The sequence below is a fragment of the Cavia porcellus genome, unplaced genomic scaffold, assembly GCF_034190915.1.
Source record: "Cavia porcellus strain 051 isolate PalLab524CR breed Dunkin Hartley unplaced genomic scaffold, mCavPor4.1 scaffold_1, whole genome shotgun sequence".
Lineage (NCBI taxonomy): Eukaryota > Metazoa > Chordata > Mammalia > Rodentia > Caviidae > Cavia > Cavia porcellus.
This window is the reverse complement of record NW_026947484.1, coordinates 201608072-201635881: the sequence shown is the minus strand read 5'-3', so window position 1 is coordinate 201635881 and position 27810 is coordinate 201608072. Positions and strand designations below refer to the sequence as shown.

Sequence of the window (27810 nt, the reverse complement as noted above, 5' to 3'; positions counted from 1 at the left end):
GGTACCGATAAAAATGAAAAAGCCAAAAAAAAAAAAAAAAAGAAGACGGGGTGGGGGTGGGGCTAAGTCTTTGGTGTCTTCCCCGGGTACATCCCATCTTTCTTCCCAGGAACCCCCTTCTTACAGTCTATCAGTCTTTGGGCTAAGAGGTAGGTATTCAAGAGATCACTCAGGCCTTAACATATTTTGTCCCAGAATTCTTTATTTAAAAAGGGTCTGTCCCCCAATCCTTAGTGGAAAAGATAGCTCGAGACCTGGTCCTGGTCACGCAGAAGGCTTAGTGAGCGTCGTGGAACAAGAAGCGGGATCTCCTGCAATCGGTTCCCTCGGTCACGCCTCACCTTCTCCCAGCATGTGAGTCCCACTTAGTGCCCCCGCCTCCTAGCAGTTCCCTGGGCGTCAGCGTCGTCGCACAGCCCCCCAGTCCTAACTTGCAGGGCTGCTCTGACAGCTCCCCGGCAGAACTCTTGTGCCTCGCCAGCCTCTCCTCTGAGGTCCGGTCTGAGGCCGCCGTGCTTGACCCTAGAACGGGGGCCAACCCAGCCCCGCAACACTGCGTCTCCCTAGCCACAGCCACGCCCTCAGCAAAGCCTCAAGCAGAATATATGTGAAAAAGCCGCTGCCGGGTGCCTCGAAGAAGACAGGCGATCTGCTTGCAATAAGCTCCAGCTCATGCTGGTGTGGGGGCGCACGCCTGTCAATCGAGAAGCTGAGACAGGAAGATCCCTGCGAGTTCGAGGCCAGCCTGGACTGCAAAGTGAGTTCAAGGCCAGCCTCAACTGCAGAGCGAGACCCTGTCTCAAACAAACAAACAAACAAACAAACAAACACAAAAAATACAAAAAACAAAACAAACGCCTAGCTCAGAAACGTTATACCAGGCGCTACCAAACAAGGCAGTGGACGCGCCAAGTGGACGCCACTTCCGGTCATGCGCATGAGGCCCATACCACCCACTGGACTTCATTTCCCAGAAATCTCTACAGTTTGTTTCAGGCCAAAACTCTTTCTCCTCTAGCTGTCAGTTTATAATCTGCTCTGCCCCCTGGACTGTACTTGGTAGAGAAGTTTCCGTTTATTCTCGCTCCCACAATCCACTATCCATCATGATTTTTTGTTGTACATTTTTCAATTGCGCGGAATCCAAGAGAGAGGAACTGAGGGCGGGAAGCGACGTGGCCGCCAAGGATCCTGGGAACGTTTGCTGTGGCGCATGTGCAGACGTGTGCTGGCGCTGGGAGGCTGCGGCTGGGTTCCTGTCCTCCTTATCCTTCAGCTCCAGGTTATTCCCCAGCTACCTTCGTTCATGGCGCTTTTGAGCTAAGAAAATGGCAGTTCGTTTGAACAAGGGCAGCTAAATACAAAAATCAATCAGCAGGATATACGGTTTCTGTACTTTAAGGGGCAGAAACACATTTAGTAATATTTGATCAGGCATTTTTCAGGAGGAGATTGCTGTCCCTTCCAATAACAGCTGGTGGCATTTTTGCAAGTATAATTTTCTTAACTTTGTAGGTCTTCTGTGAATCTCACTGGAATTTGCTGTCAGACAAACCACACCCACATCTATTCTTGAGAGGAGCCCTAACTTGGCCTTCTGCAATTTTGTGTTTAGCATTTGAGAAGTCAGAAGTCTGAAATCGGTCTCATTGAGCTAAGTCATTGACAGTGCTGTGTTCTTTTGAGAGGTGCTAGAGAATCTGTTTTACGTTTTCCAACACGAATAAGCTGCCAGGATTTCTTTGCTCATGGCCCCTTCTGTCTTCAAAGTTAGCCTCAAGGAGGAATCTGCTGCCGTCATCTGTGTGGTTTTCCCTCCCTCCTCGCCAACCCCGAAGTACTAGGGACTGAATGTAGAGTCGTCACACTGAGCAACATCCCTGGCCCTTTTTAAAAAAAATTTGGGACAGGGTCTTGCTAAGTTGTTACCCAGGCTGGAGTCAAATTTGGGATCCTCCTGCCTCATCATCCCAGAGGGTTACAGGCTTCTACCACCTGGTCTGGCTACCCTTTTCAATGATTTTATGTGTGTGTGCATGTGTGTGTGTGTCTTTTTGAGACAAGGTCTTGCTATGCACTTCAGGCTGGTCTGGAGCTCATTTTATGGCCCACGCGTGTCTTCAACTTGCAACAATCCTCCTGCCTCAGCCTCCCAAGTCCCAAGTGCTGGAATTGCAGGTGTGCACCACCGTGCCCAGCCCCCTTTTCCACTTTTAAGAACCTGCATCATAATTGGAACCCCAACCCTAGGATCTTTCAGGGTGAATTATTCTCTCCTCTTTGCAGGGGTCTGTAGTTGTTGGAAACTGGACACTGAGGACCTTAATCCCTGTGAGGGACAGGAGGAAAAGAGGAGTGGAATCAGCCAGAAATTGCATAATACAATTATGCACAGTACAAGCGTTAGATTGTGTCTTTACTTCAGTTGTTATCATCTCAGCCTCTATTCCTCCAAGCTGGTTGCTTATGGGGAAGGGGTCTTCTTTCCCAGCCCAAGAACTGTCTCATGGTGGGGTGGGGCATGGCCTCCTTCTTGGTTCTCCCCAGCCAGAAGGGGGTATGGGTAGGGGCTATGTAGCCAATCTTGTCATTTCTTATACGTTTGTATATCTTGTATTTGTTTCTCTAGAAAATTCTGACACACAGAGTTTGGTACCCAGAGTGGCTCTAGAGAAACAGAGTTATAATGATGCCATTGCTTAATGACTTCAGGGGACCCTGAAGTTGGCTCTGCAATTTGATGAGACCTAAAGACACCATGGTCTCTCTTTCTACTTCTGTGGGGTACACTGATAGTCCTTGGTGTGAACTATCGTACATCCATTTGCTTATCCTAATTCACCACTTGTGAGATGTCAGGAATTAGCGACTCTGTATATGACAATTTTAAATTTCTTTGGCAGAGTAGGAAATACAATGCTGGATGGTTGGTCTTAGAATCCCTGGACCAATTACTGAAAGAAAATTATGAGCTAGAAACATGCATAGTTAGTCTAAAGTCTTCTGGTTGTGAGGAAAAATTGATAAAGGAAAATAAAGAGCCCAAAGATTCCCAGATCCAGACACAGAGAAAAAAATTAAAAGTTTCTCAGTGTATCCTGAAAGAAAATCTCTTTTAACTGTAATGCTAAGATTGCAGAAATCCAAACACAGTCCCTCATAATTTGATTGGCTGAACCAAAATGTAAGTTTGATGCTCAGCCTCTAAGGGTATTTGGAACAAAGGTGAGGGCAAGGATCAGAAAGAAATTGGGTCCCATAAACTGGGATGGAGATGTGTGGAGGAGCCTGAGGAAGCTGAGGATGTTGAGTTGCTAGATGCTGATGAGATTATTTTGCCAGAGAAAGAGATTCCCCCACCCATGATGGCAGAGGCATCACCGTTTCACCCCATGTGGTGTTGATAGCTCCTAGTATTCTTGAGGAAACTAATCCTGTGTGACTATGCATACACCTTTTTGCTTCTAGGCCCATAACCAGGCTCAAACTGCAAAAGACTCCAAAGGGTGAGGTACATAGCATGACCCAGGAGGAGATCTGCTATTCTCCCAAAGAACTTCTTGAGTTTCTAACTCTTATAAGCAGAGGCCTAATGAGCAAGTCTGGGCGTGGATTGTATGAGTGTGGGATAATGGTGGCAAAAACATACACCTGGATCAGGCTGAGTTTGTTTAAGCACAGATTCTGAATTTAATGTTGCAGTTCATGGAGTAAAGCAAGGTGTTAACCCTTCCTGTGAGCCAGCGGTGGTTGTGGGCTGGGCCAACCTCTTCCTGTGGGTCAGCCATCACGTGGGCTGGGAGACAGGGAGTGCTGAGCCCCCATAAGCAATTGGCTGATTCAGGGAAACACAGGCTGAGGTGATGGCCACTGAAGTAAAAACAACTTATACCTGTATTATTTGATTGACTTTACAGGCCTAAAGCCAGTAGTCTGAGCATCTACTTGGAGGATGATAACATGCAATGTAGCAATCATAGAGAATCTCCTTCTGAAGGTGGTAGCCATTATTAATTCCCTACTACCTTGTTTTAAAGTACTGTAGCATTTTCATTGTTTTGTTTTGATTGGTTTTATTCTGTCCTGTTTTATTTGATTTTATTGTGTCTGATGGTATGGGCAGCTATTTTGAAGATAACAAGAGACAATATGGTAACCACTGTTGATTTCCTATTATCTTGTTTTGAAGTCTGTATCACTTTCATGGTTTTGTTTTGATTTGCTTTATTCTGTTTTATTTTGTTTGTTTTTATTCTCTTTAAAAGAAAATAAAAAAGAAGGTGTTAGTAGTTTATTTGGCTGCTTGGCAGAAACATGGTTTAAAAGATGGCCCTCTGTGAATGACTTAGGGAGTCTGATGTTCCATGGTTTACTGTTGATGAGGGGATTCTGAGGCTCACAGAAATGGGAATGCTGGAGTGGATCTGTCAAGTTAAACCTAATCCTCCACATTGGGGCAAACTAGAAACATACCCTTCACCAGCATCTCGAGAAACAGATTTGTGTGGAGCCCCAGCACCCCTGATGTGATGTTCTTTTCTGTCTGCCAGGCCTAATGGTGGGACTGTGGCTACCCAACTAGGAAATTTAAGGCAATGGGCTCAACTGGATCCTGGAGTGTCAGAGGTCAAGGGTCCCCAGACTTACTGTAATGGACAGCAGAAGCTGAACAATGACCAGAGTAATCTGACACATGCAGATGGTGCTGGCTGATTAGCTGTGGTCTTCCCAAAAGTGAAGTTGACAGACCTCTCCATGTGGGCAGAGGATATAAGAATATTTGTTTCCCACATAAATGTTCACCAAAAAGTGACATTTACAGGACTTTAATATTCAAGTAGGTAAGATGACCCATTCCATGGACAGTGGTCAGCCTCCTTCTTCAGCCACCCAATCATTGCCCAATGGGACCATGAACAGAGTGGCTGTGGTGGCAGGGAAGGAAGTTATGCATGGTCTCAGCAACATGGGCGCCCAGTCACCAAGGCTAATCTGGCTACAGCCACTGCTGAATGCCCAGTATGCCAGTAGCAGACACCAAGACATTGTTCCCTGGAGTGATCAACCTGCAACCTGGTGACAGTGGATTATATTGGGTCACTTTCATCATGGGAGAGACAGCGCTTTGTTCTCACTGGCATGGATACAAATCCTGCATATGGATTTGCCTTTGCTGCACATAAGGCTTCTCCTAAAACTACCATCTGTTGACTCACAGAATGCCTTATCCACCATCATGGAATTCCACATAGCATTGCCTTTGAGCAAGGAACACATTCTGCAGCCAGGAGTGAGGCAAGGGGCTCATGATCATGGGATTCACTGGTCTCATCATTCCCTCACCATCCCAGAGCTGCTGGACTGATAGAAAGGTGGAATGGTCTTTTGAAGACACACTTAAGGCACCAGCTAGGTGGCAGTAGCTTGCAGGGCTGGGCTAAGGTACTTGGAAATGCTGTGTATGCTTTGAATCAGCATCCACCCTAGGGTACTGTGGCTCCTGTAACCAGGATTCATGGGTCCAGGAATCAAGGGGTGGGAGTAGGAATGGTGCCACTCACCATCACCCCTAGTGATCCACTAGCAAAGTTTTTGCTTCCTGTCCCCGTGACTTCATGTTCTGCTGGCCTAGAAGTTTTGGTTGCAGAGGGGGAAGGCTTATACCAGGAAACACAAGGATGATACCACTGAACTGGAAGCTAAGACCTCCCCCTGGTCATTCTGGTCTCCTCATTTCTCCGAGGAAACAAGCTAAACAAGGAGTCACAGTGTGTCAGGGGTGATTGACCCAGACTACCAAGGGAAAATTGTACGACTCCTCCACATTGCAGGAAAAAGAATATACATGGGATATAGAAGATCCTTTGGGGCACCTCTTAGTATAACCATGCCCTGTTACTAAAGTCAATGGGAAACTAGAATGACCTAATATAAGCAGAATAACAAAAGGCCCAGAGCCTTCAGGGTCACTCCATCAAAGAACCAAGACCCACTGAGAAGAAGGTATTTCTAAATGTCGCTAAGACCCATGATCAGCTATAGAAAAGAGAGTTGTAACTGTACTATTTCTCCCCTAATATGGTTCTGGTTTTATGTAACATAATGTTGATGGACTGAACACTGGTTTTTAAGGGTTGTTAAGATGTGTTATAATGTTCAAGTTATAAAATGATAAGAAGAAGCATCAACCAAGGAAAACTCACTTTTTAGTCTGGTGAGGGAATAAGTACCATTTCTGTTTGTATGCAGGACATTTTTAACATGTCAGGCAAAATTGTAAGCATGTCTCTGTATCTGGAGGCTCATGTAAAGCAATGTGTCTGGCTGCCAAGTTGCCAAGGGGTGGATAATAATGGCTGACACAATTTTGTCAACTTGAGAAGGTCAGAAGTTTAACTAAGTGATTCAGCAGGGGGCCAGGGTCCTTATTTTGTAACATCCTCAGCCTGTGCAACAGGAGGGTGTTTGGAGCCTTGAAACTGGAAACTGAATACACGTGCAGGGCTGAGGCATGGCCTGAGCATGGCGGACCTGAGAAGCAGGAGACGCCTCAAAGGCAAGATAAGGTCACAGCTGAGGACACCAGGCCCCAACTCCAATTAACTATAAAGACTGTAGCAAATGCAACATGGAGATCTTCTCCTAAAATACTTCTCCTAAATTAACATAATGTTGTTCTCCTAAATTAAACATGATCTGTCACTTGGAAAAGTCCTTGAATCCCAAGGTCTGTTCAGTTTCCTATGTTTTCAATTCTAACCCCTTCCTTGTTTGAACAACTAAATAAATACGGGCTGCCCAGAGACATTCCTTGTCTTAAGCCCCAGAGTCTTGAACTCTGCAGAGGGTTTTGATCCTCCTGGAGTATTGTAAACCCAAATAATGAGTTCAGTCATCCAAGTAATGTAATCCTCTTTCTAGTTTTCCTCACAATCCAGAAACTTACATTTGTGATCCCACTGAGACGTTATTGGAATTCCAGCAAGTTGATTCCCATCTACCACCACCAATGCAACCCACAGCAAGAGTAAAGACACCAAGACAGACTCCAAGTTAAGGGTGGCCAAGGGGTCCTAAATCCAATCCTTGTGAGGACATGCAAATAAAGGCCTTGATCTTAAGCCTTTCCTAGCATTTATTATCTTGTGAAGAAGGGGGGTGGCTCAGGGATGAGTGATAGTAAGGATGGCAGGAATTAGGTGAGTAATTTGAACTGGCTGGCCAGGTGCAAGATTGGCATTTCTGTAGGAGATAAAGATATGCAGAAGGATCAATTTACATAATCCAATTAAGGTAGCAGGGGAATTGTTTTGGGGGGCTACGCTTGGGTTTCTGATAGGCAAACTCTTGTGCCCTGGGGAGTCATACCTTCTTATCTTGAGGCTCATACTCAGTTGACCTTCCCAGAGCTGTTTGCTCTAAGGTCTTGAGTGCTCAATCCTGTACACCGAGAACACTATGTGAGGAAACAGGACTGTCTGTTGGCTAAAGATATTGCATATTAGCACCTCCACTAGCCTTATTTGCAATGCTTAGAGCCAATTGGAGAGAGAAGGAAATACCCTAGCCAGCCTTTTACATATCAGAATAAGGAAATGAGTCTCCAAATAATCAAAGTCACAGTAATTGTTTTGGGTTTAAAGGGAATCACTGGAGTTGTCACCCACATTGGAGCCCTAAAATCATACCACCTGTCTCGTTTATTTGTTTGTTCTTTTTTTTTTTTTTTTTTTTTTTTTTGGTACCGAGGGTTGAACTCAAGACTGTGCTTGCCAGGCAGGTGCTTGTTCCGCTGAGCCAAATCCCCAGCCCACCTGTCTCATTTATTTAAGCCTCTGCCGTACACTTGTTTGGGAGATTGGAGATCTAGGCCAGGTCCCTGGTAGGAGGGCATGAAGATGGTGTGAGTGCTGTACTCACCTGAGAGGTGCAGCCTGCTCACAATAAAAGGCAGATGAGAAGGGACTGATTGCTGGTTCTCTGAAGGAGCTCCAGTCTCCGCCTTCAGCTCGGACATTGTCTCTTAGCTTTGGGCACAGATTGTTCGGCTTCCACTTGGGACTGTTCAGCCTTCCAGCGTAGACTCTTTCTTTGTCTTTTTGAGACAGAGTCTCGCTATGCAGGTCAGGCTGGTCTTGAGCTCACTTTGTAGCCCAGGTTGGTCTCAAACTTGTACGGATCCTCTTGCCTCAGCCTCCCAAGTGCTACACCACACCCATCCGGGCATAGATTCTTTGGCGTTCCATCGCAGACCTATTGGCCTCCTGATACGGACTCACACAGGACAGCGCAGTGAGGTCTAGCCCTTGGGCTGTCCCCTTCAGCCTCTACTGTGCAGCCACCCTGAGCACAATCCCTCATCCAACTTTGTGGCTGACCATTGTAAGCCAATCCTGTAATTTCTTATACATTTGTATATCTTGTGTTATATCCGTTTCTCTGGTAAACCTTGACTGATATAGAGGCTCAGCAGTGGCTAATCCCCTAAGGGATGGGAGTCTGCAGGAGGGGTCAGCCTTAGTACTGCAATCCCGTCCACGGCTGCCAGGAGGCAGCAGAGCACTCTATGCACCGAGGGGTGTAGTTCCGCCCATGGTCACTGGGGGCGATAGGGCTCTCTGCTCTGCTTTGTAGGGCCAGGATCCCCACTAGGTTTTTCTGGGGGAAGGAGAGAGGTAGTGGGCATCCATGGAAGTGAAGATTTCTTCCCAGAGTCGACTGAGGCACAACTTCTGCTGCACCTGTGCTCTGGGCATCCCTCTGTCCTGCCTGCATGGTACTGTTTCTTATGCCGCTGGCCTGCCGGGCTCCTGGGCCAGCGCTGTCCACTGGGACTGGCGCTTGGTCCCTGCAGCGTGGATAGATACTAGGGCGGGAGATCCAAAGAGAGATGGAGGGGGCCTTCGAGGGACATGTGGATCCATACCATGCTGTTAAGTGGTAGCAACCACAATGAGGCTCGGGAAGGAGCTGCTGAGGAGCAGGGCAGGACATAGATCCTGCGAGGGAAATGTTTAAAATGATACCAGAGGTCCCTTGATGGTCTCAAGCAGCCTCGGAGGCACCTCACCACCTCCCCATACCCTCACTAGTAGAAACTGCAGCTAACATGGATGGAGCCCTTATTCTGTGCTAGCCTCACGGTCAGATACATCATTATGTCCACTTTATAGATGAATACACTGAGGCCAGAGGTTAAATGACTTGTCTGGCTCACACAGGCGGTGGTACAACAGAATATGAGCTAAGTGTGCTGACTTGCACCACCTCAGCCCCCTGCACTGCCCTGGCTTCTGGCCCCAGGGTGACAGAGAAGGGTCCAAGACAGGGCTTGAAGCCCAAATGATACACTCCTAGCCCGCACAGCTAACCATTTCTGGGTTGTCTAGGGGCTGTTCTTTCCCCTGCCTCCCTTTCCCTGCTGTCTGTTCTCGGGCAGCCTCCATCATCCAGGACTAAGACCGGGGGTGGCTGAGAGTGGTGGCCAGAGCAGAGGCTGGTTCAGATGGATGGGTATGACTGGTGCCAGCCACCAGCCGCCTGACCTGTGCCTGCACCTGGCGACCTGTGGCCTGGCCTTTGGTGCAGACCAATGGGGGTGACGGGGTGGGGAGGGAGCTGGCTGTGAAACGCAGATGCCATCGCCAGCAGGCTGTGGAGCTGCTTTGCCACAGGCTCCTGGTCAGTAGGCACAGGGCTGAGGGGTTCTCCTGTGGAAACCTCCACTCCGCCAGGCAAGGCCTATTCTAGTTCCACGCGGTTTCCAGCTGCATCATCTCACTTATCTCCACCATCACCCTGAACTGTCTCTGCCGCCTGTCACACTGTTCCCATCACCCCCTCATCTCACTCAACTGATCAACCGATTGACTGCAGTACTGGAGACTGAACCCAGGGTCTTTTTTTTGTTTTGTTTTTTTTCCTTTTTATCGGTACCGGGGATCAAACTCATAACTGTCTGCTTGCAAGGCAGGCGCTTATGCCGCTGAGCTAAATCCCCAGCCCCGTGAACCCAGGGTCTTTGCACTGAACTCACTGTGTAGCCCAGGCTGGCCTCACACTCAAGGTAATCCTCCTGCCTTGGCCTCCAGAGTGCTGGGATTATAGGTGTGTGCCATCACGCCTGGCAACCTTTCATTTCTTGCCTATTTCATCTGGTCACTGCTCTCCTATCTCTTATCTCCTATTGTCACTCTCATCTCTAAGTCTTGTATAATAGGAAAATTATCCACAAGCAGAAAACTGGAAAGCCTAAATGTGGAACAATATGGAATTGACTTATGTCCTGTATTTAATACAGGGTTGACGTAAGTTGTGATGAATTTATACCATGAAATAATTCTGAGGCAGCAAATATTTGAGCACCAGTCTCTGCCAGGCTCGACTATGTCAATGGCAAAAATTATTGATGGTGAGCTAACTTAAACTCACCCCACTGGTCCTCTTCCCATGGCAGTGAAATGACGGTGGCATAGAAGGGAACACATCCATGCCAGGGTTTAGAATGGGTAGGGAGGTGGCAGGGCGGTGCCTCCAGCAGCTACCACAATGAAGCCCTGGCTCTTCATACCAAATATGGACAATCAGCGCCCAGCAGGTGTTTGAAAGAAATTGGCAGTACGAAGGAGCTAGGCCAGGATCGAGGTGATCCCAGAAGAACTCAGAGACTAGAAGACTGCATCCACCGCTGGGTGTGGGTGTGCACACCTCTGAGCCCCGCAGCAACAGCAGTGCCCCGGACTGGCCCGGTTCCTGTTTATAGAACAGACTGTGGACTTCCAGGAGAACATGGCGGACAGAGGCAGCAGCTACAGAGGCTCTCTGAAAGACCCAGCTTAGAATTCAGGAATGGTGCGGAGTAAGGAATCATAAGCAAGGGGAGATATGCCCTGCTGACCCAAGAATGAACTTGACTGAGAGAAACCAACTGGGAATGCAATCCTGGTGCTATAACAGGAACAGTTTTAAAAGCCTCAGTGTGGAAGCTGGAGCCTGCGCCATTGGAAGCTGCGATTTGGGTTTCCCGCCGCCGCTGCTGCGTCTACATCGGCTCTGCAGGGAGAGAGATGCACGAAAGCTCTGAGAACGGGAATCGGTGAACAGAGTTGAAAGCAGGACGGGCGGGGAGCTGTGCATTGACTTGCGGTGAGTGAGAGAAACTGGGACTCTTCCACGGTCTAGGAGACTCCAACAGAGGACATCCTGGGACCAGGCAGACTTACGGGAACAGGGCACTGCAGTGACTTCAGTCACATATTCCCCTCTCAAGCGGGATTGGTGAGCAGTGCCTAGCCTACATGACACTGCTGGCTGAGACCCAGTAGGCTAGCACAGCCCAGGTCCCAGCTCCTGAAGGTAGATTGACCTGGAGGGGTGGGCCACACATAGGCTGCCTGGTCTGCAACTTCCTGGTACGCTGCGGTGGGCAGGAACACCTAGCTAGCGCAATTCAATCAGACTGTGGCCAACAGGGAAGGAGGCTGGGCCTCCTATATACGCTTGCATATATAAGGAACAAAGAATATGGGAAGAGGCAGCAACAAGAAAGGGTCCTCAGCCCCCAATCCTGAGAAAGAGGCAATAGCAGACACAGCACCAATAGATATAAAGCACTATCTCCAGAGCCTCATAGACAAGTTCAGGAATGAAGTTATTAATGACTTGAAGCTAGACATAAGCAGAATAGTTAGAGAAATGCTAAGCACCGCCCAAGAAAAAACAGATGGTGGAATGGAAGAACAGAAAAAGAGGGGAGAATTGTTTGATGGAGAAAATAGAGAAAGCATAGAATATGTGAAGCAGGTTCAAAGAGATTATCAGGAAACTAAAAACTCTATTGAAAACTGGCATAACAGCTTGAAAGAAACTAAGGACAGATTATCTGAACTGGAGGGCAGATTTGTAATATGGGAGCATGAAATGAAAAACTTCTTAAAAATAACAAAGAAACAGCAATAATACAAAGGCTAGAAGATGATAAGAGGATCTATAACTTAAGAATTAAGAACATAAAAGAAGAAGTAGGGACACAAACAAATGATCTACAAAAGCTACTCACAGAAATAATCCAGGAGAATTTTCCTAATTTAGCAAAAGATAAAGATACTCAGTTGTATGAAGCATACAGGATCCCAGCCACCTACAACCCAAACAGAGCAACACCCAGGCATCTAATAATTAAAATTCCAGAAATCCAATACAAGAACAGAATATTAAAAGTCATCAGAGACAAGAAACAGATCACTTACAAGGGAATACCCATTAGAATTACAGCAGATTTCTCGGCACAAACCATCAAATCACGAAGAGCATGGGGGGAAATAATTCAAGCTTTGAAAGATAATAACCTCCAGCTAAGATTGATATATCCTGCACAACTGTCCCTGGAAATTGATGGAAAAACAAGGTGCTTCCAGGATAAAGAAGAACTAGGGGAATATGCAACCACCAATTCAACTCTACAGAGAATACTGCAGGATATTCTAAAAAAGAAAAATACAAAGAATTCAGAAATAGTGGCAGAGAGGCCACAATGAATGGAGCAGAAAAGAAAATGAAGACAAACTGACAACTAATGACAGAAAAAGAGCTCAACAGAAATGAAGCAGAGAAGATTGGATGATAGGAACAGCTATTTTGGAGAAAATGACATCTTGTTAGGTAATACTGATTTAGTATCATCTTGTTTTGAAGTCTCATCAAGCTTTTGTTCTTCTGTCTCCATTGGTCTAAACAGGTGGTATCTTATTGAATTTTATTATATATGATAGTATAATATAAGCAAAACCTTTTATAGACAAGGAGATTATGCAGACACCATTGTTCATTTTCTGTTAGTTGATTCTAAATACCCTGTAATACTGTCATTCTCTTAAATGGTTTTACATTGTTTTGATATATTTGATGCTACAGTATATGAATTTATACTCAAAGATTTCAAGGAAAGAGACAATATGGTAACTACTTTTATGTTGGGATTATCTTGTGGTGAAACACTATTTTGCTTAAATGGTTATGTCTTGATCTGTGCTGTTTTGCTGTTATGCCCTCTTTTATCTCAATCTCCATTTTATTATTTACTTTTTTAATTTTATCCTTTTAATTAAGGGAAAAATAAAAAAAATAGCAGGATATATTATAGTGACCCACTTTGACTTTCCATTATCTTGATTTAAAGCTCTGTATTGCTCTCACCATCTTGTTTTGACTGATGTTCCTCTATTCTGTTTTGCTTGATAGTACCAGGTTCGAAAGTTTAGGCAACATCTGTGAAAATAGTGGGATTCATTATGACGCCCATTCTGGTTGACTATTATCTACTTTTGAAGACCTATAATGTCTCCAATGTTTTGGTTTTGTTCTTTACTGTTTTGTTCAATTTTATTAGAACTGATGATATAGGCAATTCTTTTTGAGATAGCGGGAGGCATTATGGTAACCATTGTTGATCACCTTGTATTATGTTTTTACATTATCTATTATATCCACCCTTTTGATTTGACTGACTCTGTTCTGTTATGTCACATTTGGTTCTACTTTCTTCCAAAAAAGTAATAAGAATTGTGGGAGCAACAAAACCCAAAATGTGTAAATGTCATTGTACAAAAGAGAGGAAAAGAAAGTGCTCTAAATAATATAACTGCATGTATATTTAAGTGTATAAGATAGATAATTATATTACTGAGTTTTGTTGGATCATTGAACAGAACAGTTTGCAGTCTCACTGTTGGAATGTCCACTTTATTAGCTTTAATTTTGTAACTTGAACAATTATTTCTAAGATGACAATATGTAATCCATTAACTGGTGATTTCCTACTGTTTTTTTCTGTAAATCTGTATAACTTGTACCCTTTCTCTGCTTTTTTTTTTTCTTTTTCTCCTTAAATAAAATTAAAAAAAAAAAAAAAAAAAAAGAACAGACTGTTCCAGGCCAAGGGGCACTCAGCTCCAGAGTCACAAGGAACCTTATGGACCAGTGACCACGGACTAAGACACATGACCTCACCCCGGAGCAGTTTGCTTCCAGCTTCCTCGTTCTCTGTCTCCTTCTGAGCCCTCTGTTGTGGAGGAGAGCTGTGTCCTGCACCTTGGAGTCAGTGATCCCTCTTGGGGCTCCATCTCAAATGAAGCCTGTCAGGGTTGGGATTTAGCTCAGTGGCACAGCGCCTGCCTGGCAGGTGCGAGGTCATGAGTTCCTTCCTTGGTACCTAAATAAATAAAAAAAAATGCAAGTCTGTCCTTGCTGCAAGTCTGTCTGTCTGTCTGTCTCCAAGAGACAGGGCCTTGCTATGTAGTCCAGGCTGGCCTCTTAAGTAGTGGTGATCCTCCTGCCCCCACCTCCTGGGTGTGTGCTGGAATTAAAGCTCTGCGCCCCCAAGCTTGGCTGTATTAGTAATTTAAAGCCACACATTAGTGGTTTTTATATTGCAGAAAAGGATTCTTGAGTCAGCTTTAGAAGAGTAAACTGGTGGGGGGAGCTTCTCAGTGTCACAGTGAACCCTCTGGATTCACCTTCAAACTTTTTTCCTTGTCATTATTCACAACCACATATGTAGCTTACATTGTATTAGGGGCTTACATTGTATTAGGTATTCTTCGCTTTGCATTTTAGACAGGGTCTATGTAGTTCAGGTCAGCTTCAAATTCATAGTGAATCTCCTGCCCCAGTGCTGGGATCACAGTGCAAGTATGTGCCCCAGGCCCAGCCTAAAATCAGAAACTCTTTTAACTGTTTCCCCTGGCATGGACCCGGCATGAGGTGGGACTCATTTTCTTGGGTTATGTTTCAGGTGAATTTTTAAAGACATGTGCATGTTACTTTTATAATAATGTTCCTTTTTTTTTTTTGTTTTTTTGAGACAAGGTCTCGCCATGCAGTTCAGGCTGGCCTTGAGCTCACTTTGTAGCTGAGGCTGGTCTTGAACTTGCAAGGATCCTCCTATCTCAGCTTCCTGAGTGCTAGGATTACATGCGTGAGCCACCATGCCTGGCTACCTAAAGTATTTTTAAAATTAAATCTTTTCCTAAAAGGAGGAGCAGGGCATGAATTCCCTGTAATTGCAGCACTTGGGAGGCTTAAGCAGGAAGATTACTGTGAGTTCAGGGCCAGCCTGAATTGCAAAGTAAAACCCTGTCTCAAAAAGACAAAAACCACTTTGATAGTGGTATCTCTACTCTGGCTGAGCATCCCTTATCTGAAATGACCGGGATCAGGTCTTTAGAAATAGTCTTGGCTGCTGGAGTATGTGCAGACTTTATAGTTGAGGATTCCTAATCCGAACATCCAAAATCCAAAGCTCCAAGACTGGGTTTCAACGTCAGGCCTCACACATGCTAGGTAAGCAGTGTAACACTGAGCTACCTTTCCAGCCCTTTTTATTTTGAGACACAGCTTTGCTAAATTGCCCAAGCTGACCTTGAATTTGGGGTTGTCTGGGTGCCTCAGTCTCCCAAGTAGCTGGGATTACAGGGTGCCCTACCATGCTCAGCCTAAAAAAATCAAACCAACTTCTGAATGTTAGGTTGGGACCCTGTTATGGCTGGTGTCTAGCTGTCTCCCCAAAGCTTCAGAGATGGGCTTTTCTGAGGCGGCTCCATACAGTGTGTGAATATGGATTCAGGATGTGTGACAACTAAATTAGTCCACTGACTGGTTTAGTATAGTTCTGGGTGTGGGTAACCGGAAGACCCACCTTGGGTATGGATGGCACAACCAACAGGCTTGTAGCCTGAGTGGAATAAAAGGGGAAGGGGCACCTGCTGCTTCTTGCCTGCCATGCTGTGGCCTGCTTCCCCTCAGCCATGCCCCTCTGCCCTGCCGCCCTGCCTTGGAACCAGCTGGCCATGAAACCTCTGAACTGTGAGCTAAAATCGACCTTTCCACCTATAACTTGTGGATGTCTGCTCGTTTGCCCCAGCAATGAGAACACCCCCAAACTTTCAGATTTCAGAGTCGTTTCAGATTAGGAATGCTCAGTCTGTACCGTTGTTGCCCTGAGCTATCAAAAAGCAGTATAGTTCTCAGCCCACTCCATGACAGCTGCCCGGGCACTAGGGACACAACTGCAGACCTAGTTATTCCGAAGATGCTCCTGCCCACAGAGCCCCCTTCTGGGAAACTCCAGGATGTTTTTAATCCTGCGGTAGCAGGGAGTGGACCATGATCCACAGGTGCCTTTGTACACAGTACTAAACCTGGACCTGGAGTCCCCCCCCCCGCCCCGTCCCACTGCTCTGTGGTACCTCAGTGCCCTGCCGTGGCCTTTGAAGTCTCCTGCTCTCGGGCCCCTTACAGACTGGACAGAAGAGGCCCAGCTGTGCCATGGAAGAGCAGTCCTCTTCCCATTGAGTGACGCCAGGGCGCGGATGTCAGGAGAGATCCTACCGTGCAGAACTGAAACCTTCACAGAGGTTAGCTCTGCAAACGGTTGGCTGGGAATAATTATTTTATTATTTATTCAAATGATCGAATATTTGTAAAGTGCTTAGTTAAGGCAGTACCTAGCAGATGGTTAACTGCTGTAAAAATAACTCCTGTTAAATAAATCTGTTTTCTAATTTTCCTACAATAGACACATTACTTAGATAAGGAATGCTTAAAGTATTTTTTTGGGTACTAGGAATTTGGTACCAGGACCTCATGCTTGCCAGGCAGGCACTGTGCCACTGAGCTAAAGCCCTGGCTCAAATCAAAGTAATTTGTAAAAGCCTTTTGGCTCCATTAAATCAAAGAGAAAGGAGCTTTTAATTTTTTTGGAAAATCAACAGGCTTAATGGTTAAAGATTCAGAAAACTGCGCCTATGAAAGGAGCCAGACTTGTCTCAAGTACCCAGGCTTGCGTGGCTTCCAGAGGGGCACCCACAGGGTGCTTGGGGCAAGGCCTGGGGTGCGGGCTGCTCTGGGAGTGCTGGGAGCACCCCCTTCTCACTCTGGGATTACACAGAGAGGCTGTGACCTGATTTCTCTGTTGAATCTTTATTCCACAAGTTCCTTCCTGACAATGCGGCCACTGCATTGAGAGCTTACAATGAGAGCAGCATGTGTGTGTCCAGTACTCGGCTTCCAGAAGCTTCTCCAGTCGGGAAGCAGCAGTTGGGAGGCCAGGCTGCTCCTCTTTGGCCTCTTTAGTGTCATGGAGGAGACCATGCAGAAGGCTGCCCTCAGGACTGCAGGGCCCCTCAGCAGTGTTCCAAGTCCCCAGGTGGCAGGGGACACAGCCAGGCGCTTCAGGCTCCAGCCAAGGCTGCTCCAGGCCTCTGTGCCCACCTGGCTGGGAGGGGCATCACTCACAGAAGGCGCTGTCATCGGCCCTCGAAGTGGGCTGTGATTTGTTCCAGAGTCTTTCCTTTGGTTTCGGGGACACAGAACCACGTGAAGAGGACGCTACAGATGCAGAAGCCAGAGGCGAGCCAGAAGGTGCCACAGGGCCTGAGAGCCTCCTGTGGACAGGGGACACACAAATTGGACTGTGACCATAGGGCAGGAGATCCCCTGCACTCAGGTGGCTGCCGACCTCAGCCTGCCCTGCCAGTGCCATGCCTATTGTGTCTCCTCCTGCTCCCCATCCTGCTGCCTGGCCACGTACCAGTGAGGCGTCCATGCTGTATGGCTGGCGAGACCATGCCAATGAAGTGACTGGCAAGTGACTCTTAGGCTCCTGCTCCCTCCTTTGCAGCCCGCCCTCCTTGGCACCCCAGGCCCACTGGGTCCCAGGCTCCCGCAGCCTTCAGGGCTTTCATACCCCTCCCCCAACAGCCCAGCACAGCCCTGGCCCTCACTGTGAAAGGGACCCAGGCCACTTCTACCCCTGCTGGCCTAGACATGCAGCCCCGGAGGGAAGGCGCCCTGAGCAGAGACCTGCACAGATATTGCAGGACTGCCCTGTAGGCAGGAAGGGCCCACAGCTTGTCATCCACCAGTGGAGGCAGCAAACTGACCCACTGAGTCCACGTTCCCACCAACCTTGGGGAGGCTGCGTCAGAGCGGTGGTGACACGCAGAGAGGTGGAACTGGGCCCACTGATGGGGCAGGCCGCCAAGCTGTGCTCCCCACAAGGAGACTGAAGGTCCCTCATGGGTCACAGCCTAGACTCCTCGTCTGCCCCCAGCCATCTGTTCCCACATTGTCCCGTCAAGACTCTGGCACCTCGGGCCTGTGGGGCTTCAGCATGCAGTCCGGGCCGAAAGCTGTTCTGATGGCTGCCCGAGGGGGAGGCTGTGGGCTGCACTCACCATCAGGGTGCTGAACTCTTTTGTCACCAGAAAGGCCATTAACCAGTTGGTGAGGACGCAGACGCCCGTGGCCATGCCCTTGATGTGCAGTGGGAAGATCTCAGACATGAGCAGCCAGGGGATGGGCCCCCAGCCCAGTGCGAAGCCTGTGGAGGAAGGTGACGTCAGGGCTCCTGAGCTCACACAGAACCGAGGGGACCCAGCTCCCCTACCACTGGCCCGGGGTCCTGGACTCCTGGTCCCAGCAGCTCTGTGCCATCCTGTAGGAGGCACTGGCCAGTTGCTTGTCTCCTTAGGCACCAGGCCTTATGTCTGGGACCAGGTCAGAGTTGTGGGGCTTGAGTGAAAGGGACACAGAAGGGGTTGGCACACAAAACCCAATGCGTGGTCACAACTGTAAACCCCGAGGGTGGGATCTGTGGGACAGGGTGAGGTCAGGTGGGACCCAGTGGTGCAAGACACTGGGGCTGACAGGGATGGTGGCCCTCGCCTGCCTAGGGGGACCCTCCTTACCGGCGATGAACAAGCACACGCTGCCCACAGCCAGCCAGGCCAGCCCCACGCCAGCATCCATGGGCTCAGCGGAGACAGAGGCTGAGAGGTTCACATGGGAGGAGTTGCCGGAGCCACTCTGGGTCAGCTTGAAGTAGGTGCCGAAGGCGCTGGTGCTGAACACCATGACCATGCCTGCAGATGGGCAGGGGCCCCACAGCGAAGCCTGGGCACCTCAGAGGGGCAGGCCTGGCTCCCTAAGCACGGTTGGCTGGGTGTCCTGGCACTGTGGCTTGGGATCCCTGACTGGGCCTTAACTGCCTGGGGGGACACTTCCAAGCGGCCTCTCTTCCTACCCCAGCCTGACAGAGTAGGGGCAGTGAGTCTGCCCTGCCTCACAGCAACCAGGCTGAGGCTCATATGAGCCACACCTCAGTCCTAAGACAGCTGCTGCCATTCGCCCCACTACACAGAGTGGGAAACTGAGGCTCAGAGAAGGCACTCACCAAAGAGGAACACGTGGTCTGAGTCACTCCACCCCCACTTCCTCAGCTCTGTCTTCTGATGTGAGCGGCAGCCCTGATGGCCCTTCTTGCAGGTTCCCTGGCCCTAAGCAATGTCTGGCTATATCTGTGGGCCTTGGTGGCCTCTGGCGTGTGATACCCCGTGCAGGGCTGAGCCCTGGAGTCTCACCTGACAGGATCAGGAGCAGCCTCCGCCCTGCTCGATCCATGATGAGGGCTGCGATGCCTGTGAACAGCACTTGGATGGCACCCACAATGACCGAGGCCAGGTTGCTGTTCTGGGGGTACACAGGGGTGGGACTGCTCAGGGGGCCACCCAGAGGTGACTCTTGCATTCCTTGCTCCTGTGCTGGGTGACGAGGCCCTGAGCTCCAGGAGGTGGCACCACCCATGTGGACTCTGCATGAGGCAGGCTGGGCTGAGGCCTCTTACCTTGAACTTGGCCTCCTCGAAGATGGTTTCCGTGTAGAACATGATAGCGTTGATCCCGGACAGCTGCTGGAAGGCCATCAGTGAAATGCCAATGATGAAGGGCTTGTAGATGCCTGGGTGCCTCAGCAGGGTCAGCTGGAAGCCCTGCTCCCAGGGAGATGAGGGGCATGGCTGTCAGTGTCTCTCCACCCCGACCCCTTTCTGAGCTACTCTCCTAAAGCTCAGAGGCGGCCTTGGCATCCAGTCCCTGCCTACCTCAGTCTCAGGTGTGCAGAGGAGCCCTGTGCACAAGGTGAGACTCTTTGCTTCCCCCGAAGACAGGTTCCCTGAAGACTTTGGCAAAGAACATTCTATTCTCTGAGGCCTGTTCCCCTTCAACACACCCAGTGCTCACCTTGGATCAGGCCCTGGCTAGGTCCCTCCCACAGGCTCTGGTCCACATCATGGCACCACCACTGGTGGGTGCCAGACCCCAGCGAGCAGAACAAACCAAGGCCCCACAGAGCCAGGGAGTGCAGTCTGACTCCACAATCTCTTTTTTGTTTTTCTTTTTTTTTTTTTTGAGAGAAGTTCTCACTTCTCTCAAAAAGTAGTTCATAGGTCAGGCTGGCCTCAAACTCAAGGTGATCTCCTTGTCTCAGCCTCCTGAGTGCTGACAGTATGGGTGCCACACCTGCTCCACCATCCAGATGTAACCTCCCGTCCTACCCTGGTTAAGTCTCAGGTCCTCTATGCTGCATTTGTATGGCCCCTGTCCAGGGTGGGCTTTCTCTTCCCGGGACAGCAGGAATGGAGGTGCAGGCTTTCCCAGTGACCTCTGAGGCTAGGGCCCACCCAGGTGGGGCTCCAGCCAGCTTCTGCCTGTCCCGACAGCACAGCACAGGTGCGCTGGCTGTGAGATCAGGCCATACCACCCGGCCCTGCCCCATCTCTCCTGGGCCCCAGCTGCAGCTCCCAGGCCCTTACCTGGTACTCGGCCCCGATGGGAGGCTCTTCCCAGTCTGCTTCGGAGCCCCACAGGAAGCACATGGCGCTCCTGGCCTCCAGGAGCTTGTGCTGAGACAGGAGGAAGCGTGGTGTCTCAGGCATGCACCACATGAGCAGCAGCATGAGGGTTGGGGGCCCGCAGCCCAGCACCGCCAGCCAGTGCCACTCCAGCACCCAGCCTGCAGGGACAGATGGAGTGGGGAACAGGCCTGCCCTCATGGCCACCCCAGGGCCTTCGCTTTGGAGGTGGGGCGCTCACTTCCTCTGCAGGTCATTCCTGCACCTGTCACTACCCCTCCTGTTCTTCACACAGACATCATGGGTCGGCAGTTGCAGCCATGTGGCAATGGTGGTCACCATGCGATCGGTGACACACAGTGCTGATCCACACTGTGATACTCTGGCCCACGAACAACTGCACTTATGACAGAGGTCTCCTAAGATCCTGACAGAGCAGATGAAAAAATTTTTTTTTTAATCAGCACCGGGGATCGAACTCATGACCGCCTGCTTGCAAGGCAGATGCTTATGCTGCTGAGCTAAATCCCCAGCCCCAAGATGAAAAATTCTTATAGCCGCTCAGTGTGTTGTAGCTATGGTAATATTAAGCCAAAATGCATTACCTGCTTGTGGTGGCGTTGGTGTAAACAAATCACCCTACTACCACTAGTGTAACAGCCCAATGCATATGGTAATGTACAATACATAAGACTTGGTCATGATAAGAGATGACTACTACCGGTTTATGTATTTAATGTTTTAAAATCATATTGTAGAATATACTCCTTATAAAAACAATTTACTAGCCAGATATGGTGGTGCATGATTATAATTCCAACTACTTGGGAGGCTGAGGCAGGAAGATTTCAAGTTCAAGGCCAGTCTGGGTAACATACTGAAACAATTTTAAAAGGGCTGGGTTTGCAGCTCAGTGGTGCAGTGCTTGTAGAGCATGGGGTTCAATCCAGAACTGCCAAATATTGTGTCCCTGCTACGTGACGCGTGACTTTAAGCAGAAATGAAACAAAGGACAGGGAGCTGGTCTGTGTCATCACTACTGTGGTCAGTAGTGGCATGAAGTGACACAGCAGGGCTGCATGAAGGGTTGGGGTGGGAGAGCAGATGTGTGCATTTCTTATGAGTGTGCTGCCTCTCAGGAGGTCACCAATGCTGTACACTAGCAAAAAGAGCTTCGTTTTGTTTGTGTTATGCCTAAGTTATATGACCAGGCTTAAGAGGTTTCTGCTGGGCAGAAGGACTACATTGGTTGTTGGACTCTCCATAAAGAAAAATAAGACTCTTTCCTCCCAGTGGATGTAAGCCCCTGTGACTAAAAAGCAAGTGCAAGAATTTCTAGGAGTCATAGGACTGACCCAGAGTTTGGGACCCTGGCAGAGGCCTGTTGCCTATCTTTCCAAGAGACTTGATTATGTGGCAGCCAGATGGCCACCTTGTCTGCGGGTGATTTCCTCGGTGGCCCTCCTGGTAAAGGAGACTTAAAAATTGACTTTTGGAAGAAACTCTTAATTGTCCTCTAGTATTCATTGGAGACTCTCATCAAGGCTCCACCAGACCGTTGGCTGCCCAACTCCTGAGTCATGCATTATTAGGCATTACTTCTAGATCTGACTACCATCAGTTTCCCAAGGAGACAGCAGCTTTAAACCCTGCTACTCTGCTGCCTGATGATGACCCCTCCTTGCCCCTCCGTGACTGCACTGGGGACCAGACTCAACAGATGAGCCACTGTTCAGAGTTCCTTTATATTTCTCCGATGGAAGCAGTTACATCTATAAAGCTAAGTGGGTCACCAGAGCTGCCATTACCACAGACTCTCAGATTCTATGGGAACAAACCCTGGAGCCAGGAACATCGGCCCAATGGGCTGAACTCATTGTCCTCACTGAGGCCCTCAAGTTGTCCAAGTATGCATTTGTTACTGCCCATGTTCATGGGGCCATTTATCAAGAATGGTGTTTATTGACTTCTGGGGCCAAAAGATTAAAAATGGACTTGTTGGCTGCCATCTGGATGCCAAGCAGAGTGGCTATTATCCTTTGTAGAGCCCATTGGGCAGGAGATGGCCTTGTTATGTGAGGAAATAATTTGGCAGACACCACTGCCCAAAAGGCAGCCACAAAATCAGTGGGGATTGAGATAGCTCTGACATTACTGCTGATCCCACCTACTTTGTCAGAGCCTATTTGCACTTGAAAAGACTTGCATTTGGTGGCTCAATTTTGAGCAATTCCTGGGGGCTAATATCAAAGCTTGCCCAGTCTGTGAGCCTCAGATGCCCTCAGTGCCAATTGGTGAACCCAAGGCAACCACTCACTACATGGGACTATGCCTAGAGAACATTGGGAAATAGACTTTACAAAATGGGGAAGCCTGGACTTAAAGGAAATGAGTACTTATTAGTAATGATGTTTTTCACTAGATAGGTTAAAGCTTTGCCTACTAAGTCTGAGTCAGCCCTGATAGCAGTTTCCCTGATTTGGCCTCCTCTTATCCATGGGGTTGGACAATGGCCTGGCTTTTATAGCCCAGATAACTCAAAAACTAACCTAAGCTTGGCAGATCAACTGGAAACTCCATTGTGCTTACTGGCCTCAAAGTTCAGGACAAATAAAAAGGATGAACCAGACTTTAAAGATGGTAATAACTAATGGCCTTAGAAACTGGCAAAAACTGGGTGTCTCCTTCCTTTTTTGCCCTCTTGCGTGCATGATGTACCCTCTATGTTACTGGAATTTTCCCTTTTTGAGGCTTTATATGGGAGACCTCTTCCTCTTATCCCTAAGATTTCTGAAAAAAAATATCTGATTTAGCTAATCAAGATCTTATTAAGTCCCTCCTAGGCCCTTCAGCCAGTTCTGACTTCCACCCACTGGTTATTTCGACAATATCCTCCACCTGCGGCCCACTTTGAGGACAAATGCCCTGCTGTGGAGCCTGGGACACTGGTCCTTATCAAGTGGCATCACTGTGAATCTCTTGAGCTGCGATGGGAAGGTCCCTACATTGTGGTCCTCAACACTCCAATCACTATCAAAGTAACTGGAAAGCCTGCCTGGATTCATTATTCCCACTTCAAGCAGGTCCCAGCCTCTGAAGTCGATCAACCTACAGATAAGTGGACTGTCGTTCCCTCCAAGGACTCTTTAAAGCTTAAGATTGCCAAATGTAACTGGTAATCTTGTGTTCTCCCTTATGGAGACCCCCAAGGAGGCCTCTGTCTGGCTTTAGAAAAAAAAATAGTTACTTGTATGCCAATCATTTTGGAGTCATCAGACAGAACAGAGTTAATTTAAATGTTGGTTTTCTTTCTCCTTTTGGTTAACAGCTTTAATAATGGCAGCTGCAAGACCTTTGTTAATCCTTCTATTGGGCTTTGTATTATAAACAAGTTGGTAAACTATTTCAAAGATCGGGTTCAAACTATAAAGCTTATGATTTTAAAGGCAAGATTATAAACAGATATCTATGTCTGAAAACCACATGAGCCAATGATTTGGATCACTGACTAAAATCAGTGGGGAATGCTGTACACTAGCAAAAAGAGCTTCATTATGTTTGTGTTATGCCTAAGTTATATGACCAAAGTACCTGTAACACCACCATACTGTTCTGTATGTGTCCTTTTTTTGGAGGGGGGTGACCTAATTGATATGTTAATCAGTGCTCCCCTCTGTAAAGAATTGTAAATCCCTGGGAACTTGACCTAATTGATATGTTAACCATTGCTACCCTCTACAAATAACAGATGTTGTCTAAAATTGAGTGCTGGAATGAGTTGACAAAGGATTGTTCATTCCTGCTAGACTTCTCTGTCCTCTGCAAAGGGAAACAAAGTTCTCAGGGTGCGGTACCTCTGCCTTTAGCTCTGTGATCTCAGCCAAGCCTCTGACCTTTATGAACCTCAGTTTCCACACCTATAAAATGGCCACAAGTCATTAACACGGACCAAAAAACCCCATGCAAACTTACCTGCCAGGTAGGCAAAGAGGATGCCTGTGACGACCATCAGCTGCACAAAGGCCCCGAGCAGTCCCCGGATTGCTGGGTAGGCAATTTCAGAGATATAGACCTGTAGCCAATTGAGATAGGACTTTATGGGGGCCAAGTGTTGTTAAAACTGACAGGCCTAGGCCTTTCTGAGCTGAGGCATCTGCCCAGGGGTCCCCACTAACTGTGCCATCCTGGTCAACAGAGCCCTCCTTGGGCTCCACAGCCAGGTGTTCTGGTGCAGGTGTTTAAAGGGACAAAGGGCAGTGGGTGGGCGCCGGGTGTGTATGTGAGGGAGGGCATGGAATGCAGAGCTTCCAACACTCACTCCACATGCAAGGATACCTGTGACAAGGCGCGCACCTGAGGCAGTGGGTCTGGGGTGGGGCCCAAGCTTCACCTCCACAACCAATTCTTGCAACCAGCCAGGCTGCCGTAAGGTGAGGTCCCCTTGCTGTGAAATACAGACTCCCCACCTCAGCCATTGTGGGGGACCACCAGGCCATCACCCACACGTCCAGGTTATTCCATACCTTATGCCCATGGCTAAGCCTCGTGTATGTTTCCCTGGTTTAAAAAAAACAAAAAGCAAAAGCAAAATCTATAGCCTTTTCATCCTAGTAGATGTGGGTGAAATAAGTGGTGGGCTGCCTGGCAAGGGTCCTAGAGGCTTCTTTCAGCCTCCATCAGAGTGATGGTTGGGTGGGCAGTGGTCCATGCCTGTGGCCAGCAGCAGTTCACTGATTACCAAGTAATCCCAGCTACCAGGGTCCAAGTCCTTCCCCAGACTCTGTGAGGGCCAGGGGCCGTGCCTGCAGTCGTGCGGTCTCTCTGAACAGAAAGTCACAGCAAGCCTTGCAACCAGCTTTGTTGGAGCCACAGTCCCCAACAGCAGAGTAAGTATGGCTCAGAGAGTTCTGCTCAAGGGTCAAGTGAGCAGGGCTGTGGGCCTCGGGGTGTGCTTGGCTGGCTCAGGAGAGGGTGTGGGGGTGGCAGGGAGCAGTGAAGTGGAACCCAGAAGCCTCACCCCAAGGATAAATCAGATTTTCCTGCTACCTGTCCGGTAGTCAGTGACCTGAGAGGGGAGATTTACAGTTCAGGGTGACTGTCCTGCACACTAGCTGTGGCCCCTGCCTGGGCAAAAGTCTTCACCTTTGTGAGCTCAGCTTCATCTGTAAAGGGGAGGTAACAACAGTGGCTCCTCCCGGGGAGGAGCAGTGCTGAGGGTGGGAAGGGGGATACTGTGTCGGCCCCCAGGGGCCCCAGCCCGTGAGCCACTCACCGGGGCCACAAGCGAGGAGACGCCGCAAGCCAGGCCAGTGAGGAGGCGGCCCCCGAGCAGCATCCACACGTCCTTGGCCGCGGTGATGAGGGAAAAGCCGGCCACGAAGGGCGCGGTGCAGAGCATGAGGCTGAGCTTGCGCCCGGCGCGGTCCACGAGCCAGCCGCCCAGCACGCCCCCCGCGGCGGCGCCCAGGGTCAAGACGGCCTGGGCGGGGGCGATTGCCAGCTCAGGTGCGGCTCTAGTCCGCACCCGCGCGGCCTCTGGGGGCGGGGTCCGGGCGGCGGGGAGGGCGGGTAAAGGGGCGCTAGACAAGGGGTCCCGGCTCACCCCGAACCAGGAAGCGGTGCTGTCATCGAGGCGCGGGGCTGGGGCCGCCGAGCGCCGCAGGCTTGGGATGGCCGGTGAGCTGTAGCCGAGCGCGAAGCCGAAGCTGAGGGAGCCAAGGGAGGCGGCGAAGGCCGCGAGGAAAAGGTGGCGGCCGCGGGGAGCGCTACGGGGACAGGATCCGGCGTGAGCGGCGTCGCCGACGCGGAGTGGGCAGGCGAGACCGGGTCCCGGGCTGCTTACCTGCCGCCCGGCCTCAGGAGCAGCGGGATCTCTTCGGGGTCCTCGGGCGTCATGTCAGCGGCTAACGTTCACCTGTACCACTGGGACGCCTGAGTAGCCGCTGCTCCCGCAACCGCGGCCTCCCGGGCCTCACAGGAGAGCCAGCCAATGAGCGGCGGGGGGCCGGTGCTGGGGCGGGATCAGAACCGCCTCGAGGGCATTAGCAGCCAATGGGAACGCAAGGAGGGATTAGCAAGGACGCTAAGTAACCGCCCCGTTCAAATCAGAGTACACCAATGGAACCACAGCGCCGGTTGGGGATGCTCACTTGGAACAGCCCCCTAAAACAGAAGGTCCGGGGCCTAGGCGGGGCGGAGTTTGAGGCCAGCCAGACCGTCCAATTGGAGTGCGATGCGAGTCTGGAGGCGGGGCCAGAACGCTGTCTTGGAAGTGAGCTAGCAGCCAAGGAGCGTGGAGGTAGGGAATTGCTTTTTCCCCTGAAGCCCTGCCTCTTAATTTAGCTCCAGCCAATGAGGCGGGAGTGGGACGCCGGAGAAGCTCGTGGGCCCCCGCCAGACTGCAGCCCCGGGTGATACCTGCAGATATGGCTCGGCGTTGAGTGCTACCTTGCGTGCAGCGCCCGATCACTCTTCCTGTCCCAGCTCTACCCGCTAAGACCTGCAGGGCGGGTCTCCTTGCAGACTGCCCTAGGCCACCTTCCTTTCCTTCTCCTCTCCTCGGAAGCCAAGATAGACCTGGAGCTTACACTGGGGCGCTCAGGCAAGGCGCAGGCCTATCAGCCGCACCCATCTCGGTGCTGAGGACCGCATTTCGATGATCCTAACTAGCCCTTGAGCATTATCTTCAGGAGAGTTGTCAGCATAAAAGAACAAACACTAAGCATTCAAATGCTGATAGCTTGATTCACTGCAGTCACCTGACTACTAGCAGCCAGAATTTTTAATCTTGACCACAAGACTTAGGCAACTTTTTTGTCTTCTAACAGCCACTCGTGCTTGTTGTAAATTCTTACTGCAGCACATACCACAGTTTAGTAATCGTTCACCTGCCAGGGAGCTTCTTTGCCCAGGAGCTACCTTGCCGTAGGCCCTTGGCGTTGCCCTGTGGGTTAAGGGCTTGGCAAACTGCACCTGGGCCTCTCACTGTAGCAGTCAGTCAGGCATGGAATGCTGTAGGGAACCTGGCTGGTGCCAGCTTTTGAGTCATGGAACCCTGCAAACCACTTTCTGCCCCCTGGCTAGTGGTCTTTCTCCCCAAGAATGTGTCCATATTGGTGCCAGAA

The 27810-nt window shown here is 49.4% G+C and overlaps 1 protein-coding gene and 1 long non-coding RNA gene across 7 annotated transcripts; one reads left to right on the top strand and one right to left on the bottom strand.

Annotated features, from left to right (window-relative positions):
• Positions 1-691: 691 nt before the first annotated feature.
• Positions 692-14250, top strand: LOC134470956 (uncharacterized). The gene is made up of 2 exons (XR_010040245.1): positions 692-1282; positions 4551-14250. It is a non-coding gene; the product is annotated as an uncharacterized LOC134470956 (long non-coding RNA).
• A 2711-nt stretch (positions 14251-16961) lies between these two features.
• Slc2a8 (solute carrier family 2 member 8) lies at positions 16962-26687 on the bottom strand. 6 transcript variants are annotated; one of them, XM_003470762.5, is made up of 10 exons: positions 26529-26687; positions 26289-26451; positions 25959-26165; positions 24659-24758; positions 20648-20847; positions 19682-19825; positions 19419-19527; positions 18747-18920; positions 18234-18379; positions 16962-17441 (listed from the first exon to the last, which is right to left on the bottom strand). In XM_003470762.5, the coding sequence occupies exons 1-10, from the start codon at positions 26579-26581 to the stop codon at positions 17304-17306; spliced, it is 1434 nt and encodes a 477-aa protein (XP_003470810.2). In that variant the 5' UTR covers positions 26582-26687; the 3' UTR covers positions 16962-17303. The 6 variants fall into 6 exon arrangements, with proteins under 6 accessions (XP_003470810.2, XP_063084021.1, XP_005004078.1 ...); XM_063227951.1 differs by having other exon boundaries at positions 19682-19747; XM_005004021.4 differs by lacking the exon at positions 18747-18920.
• Between the last annotated feature and the right edge of the window lie 1123 nt (positions 26688-27810).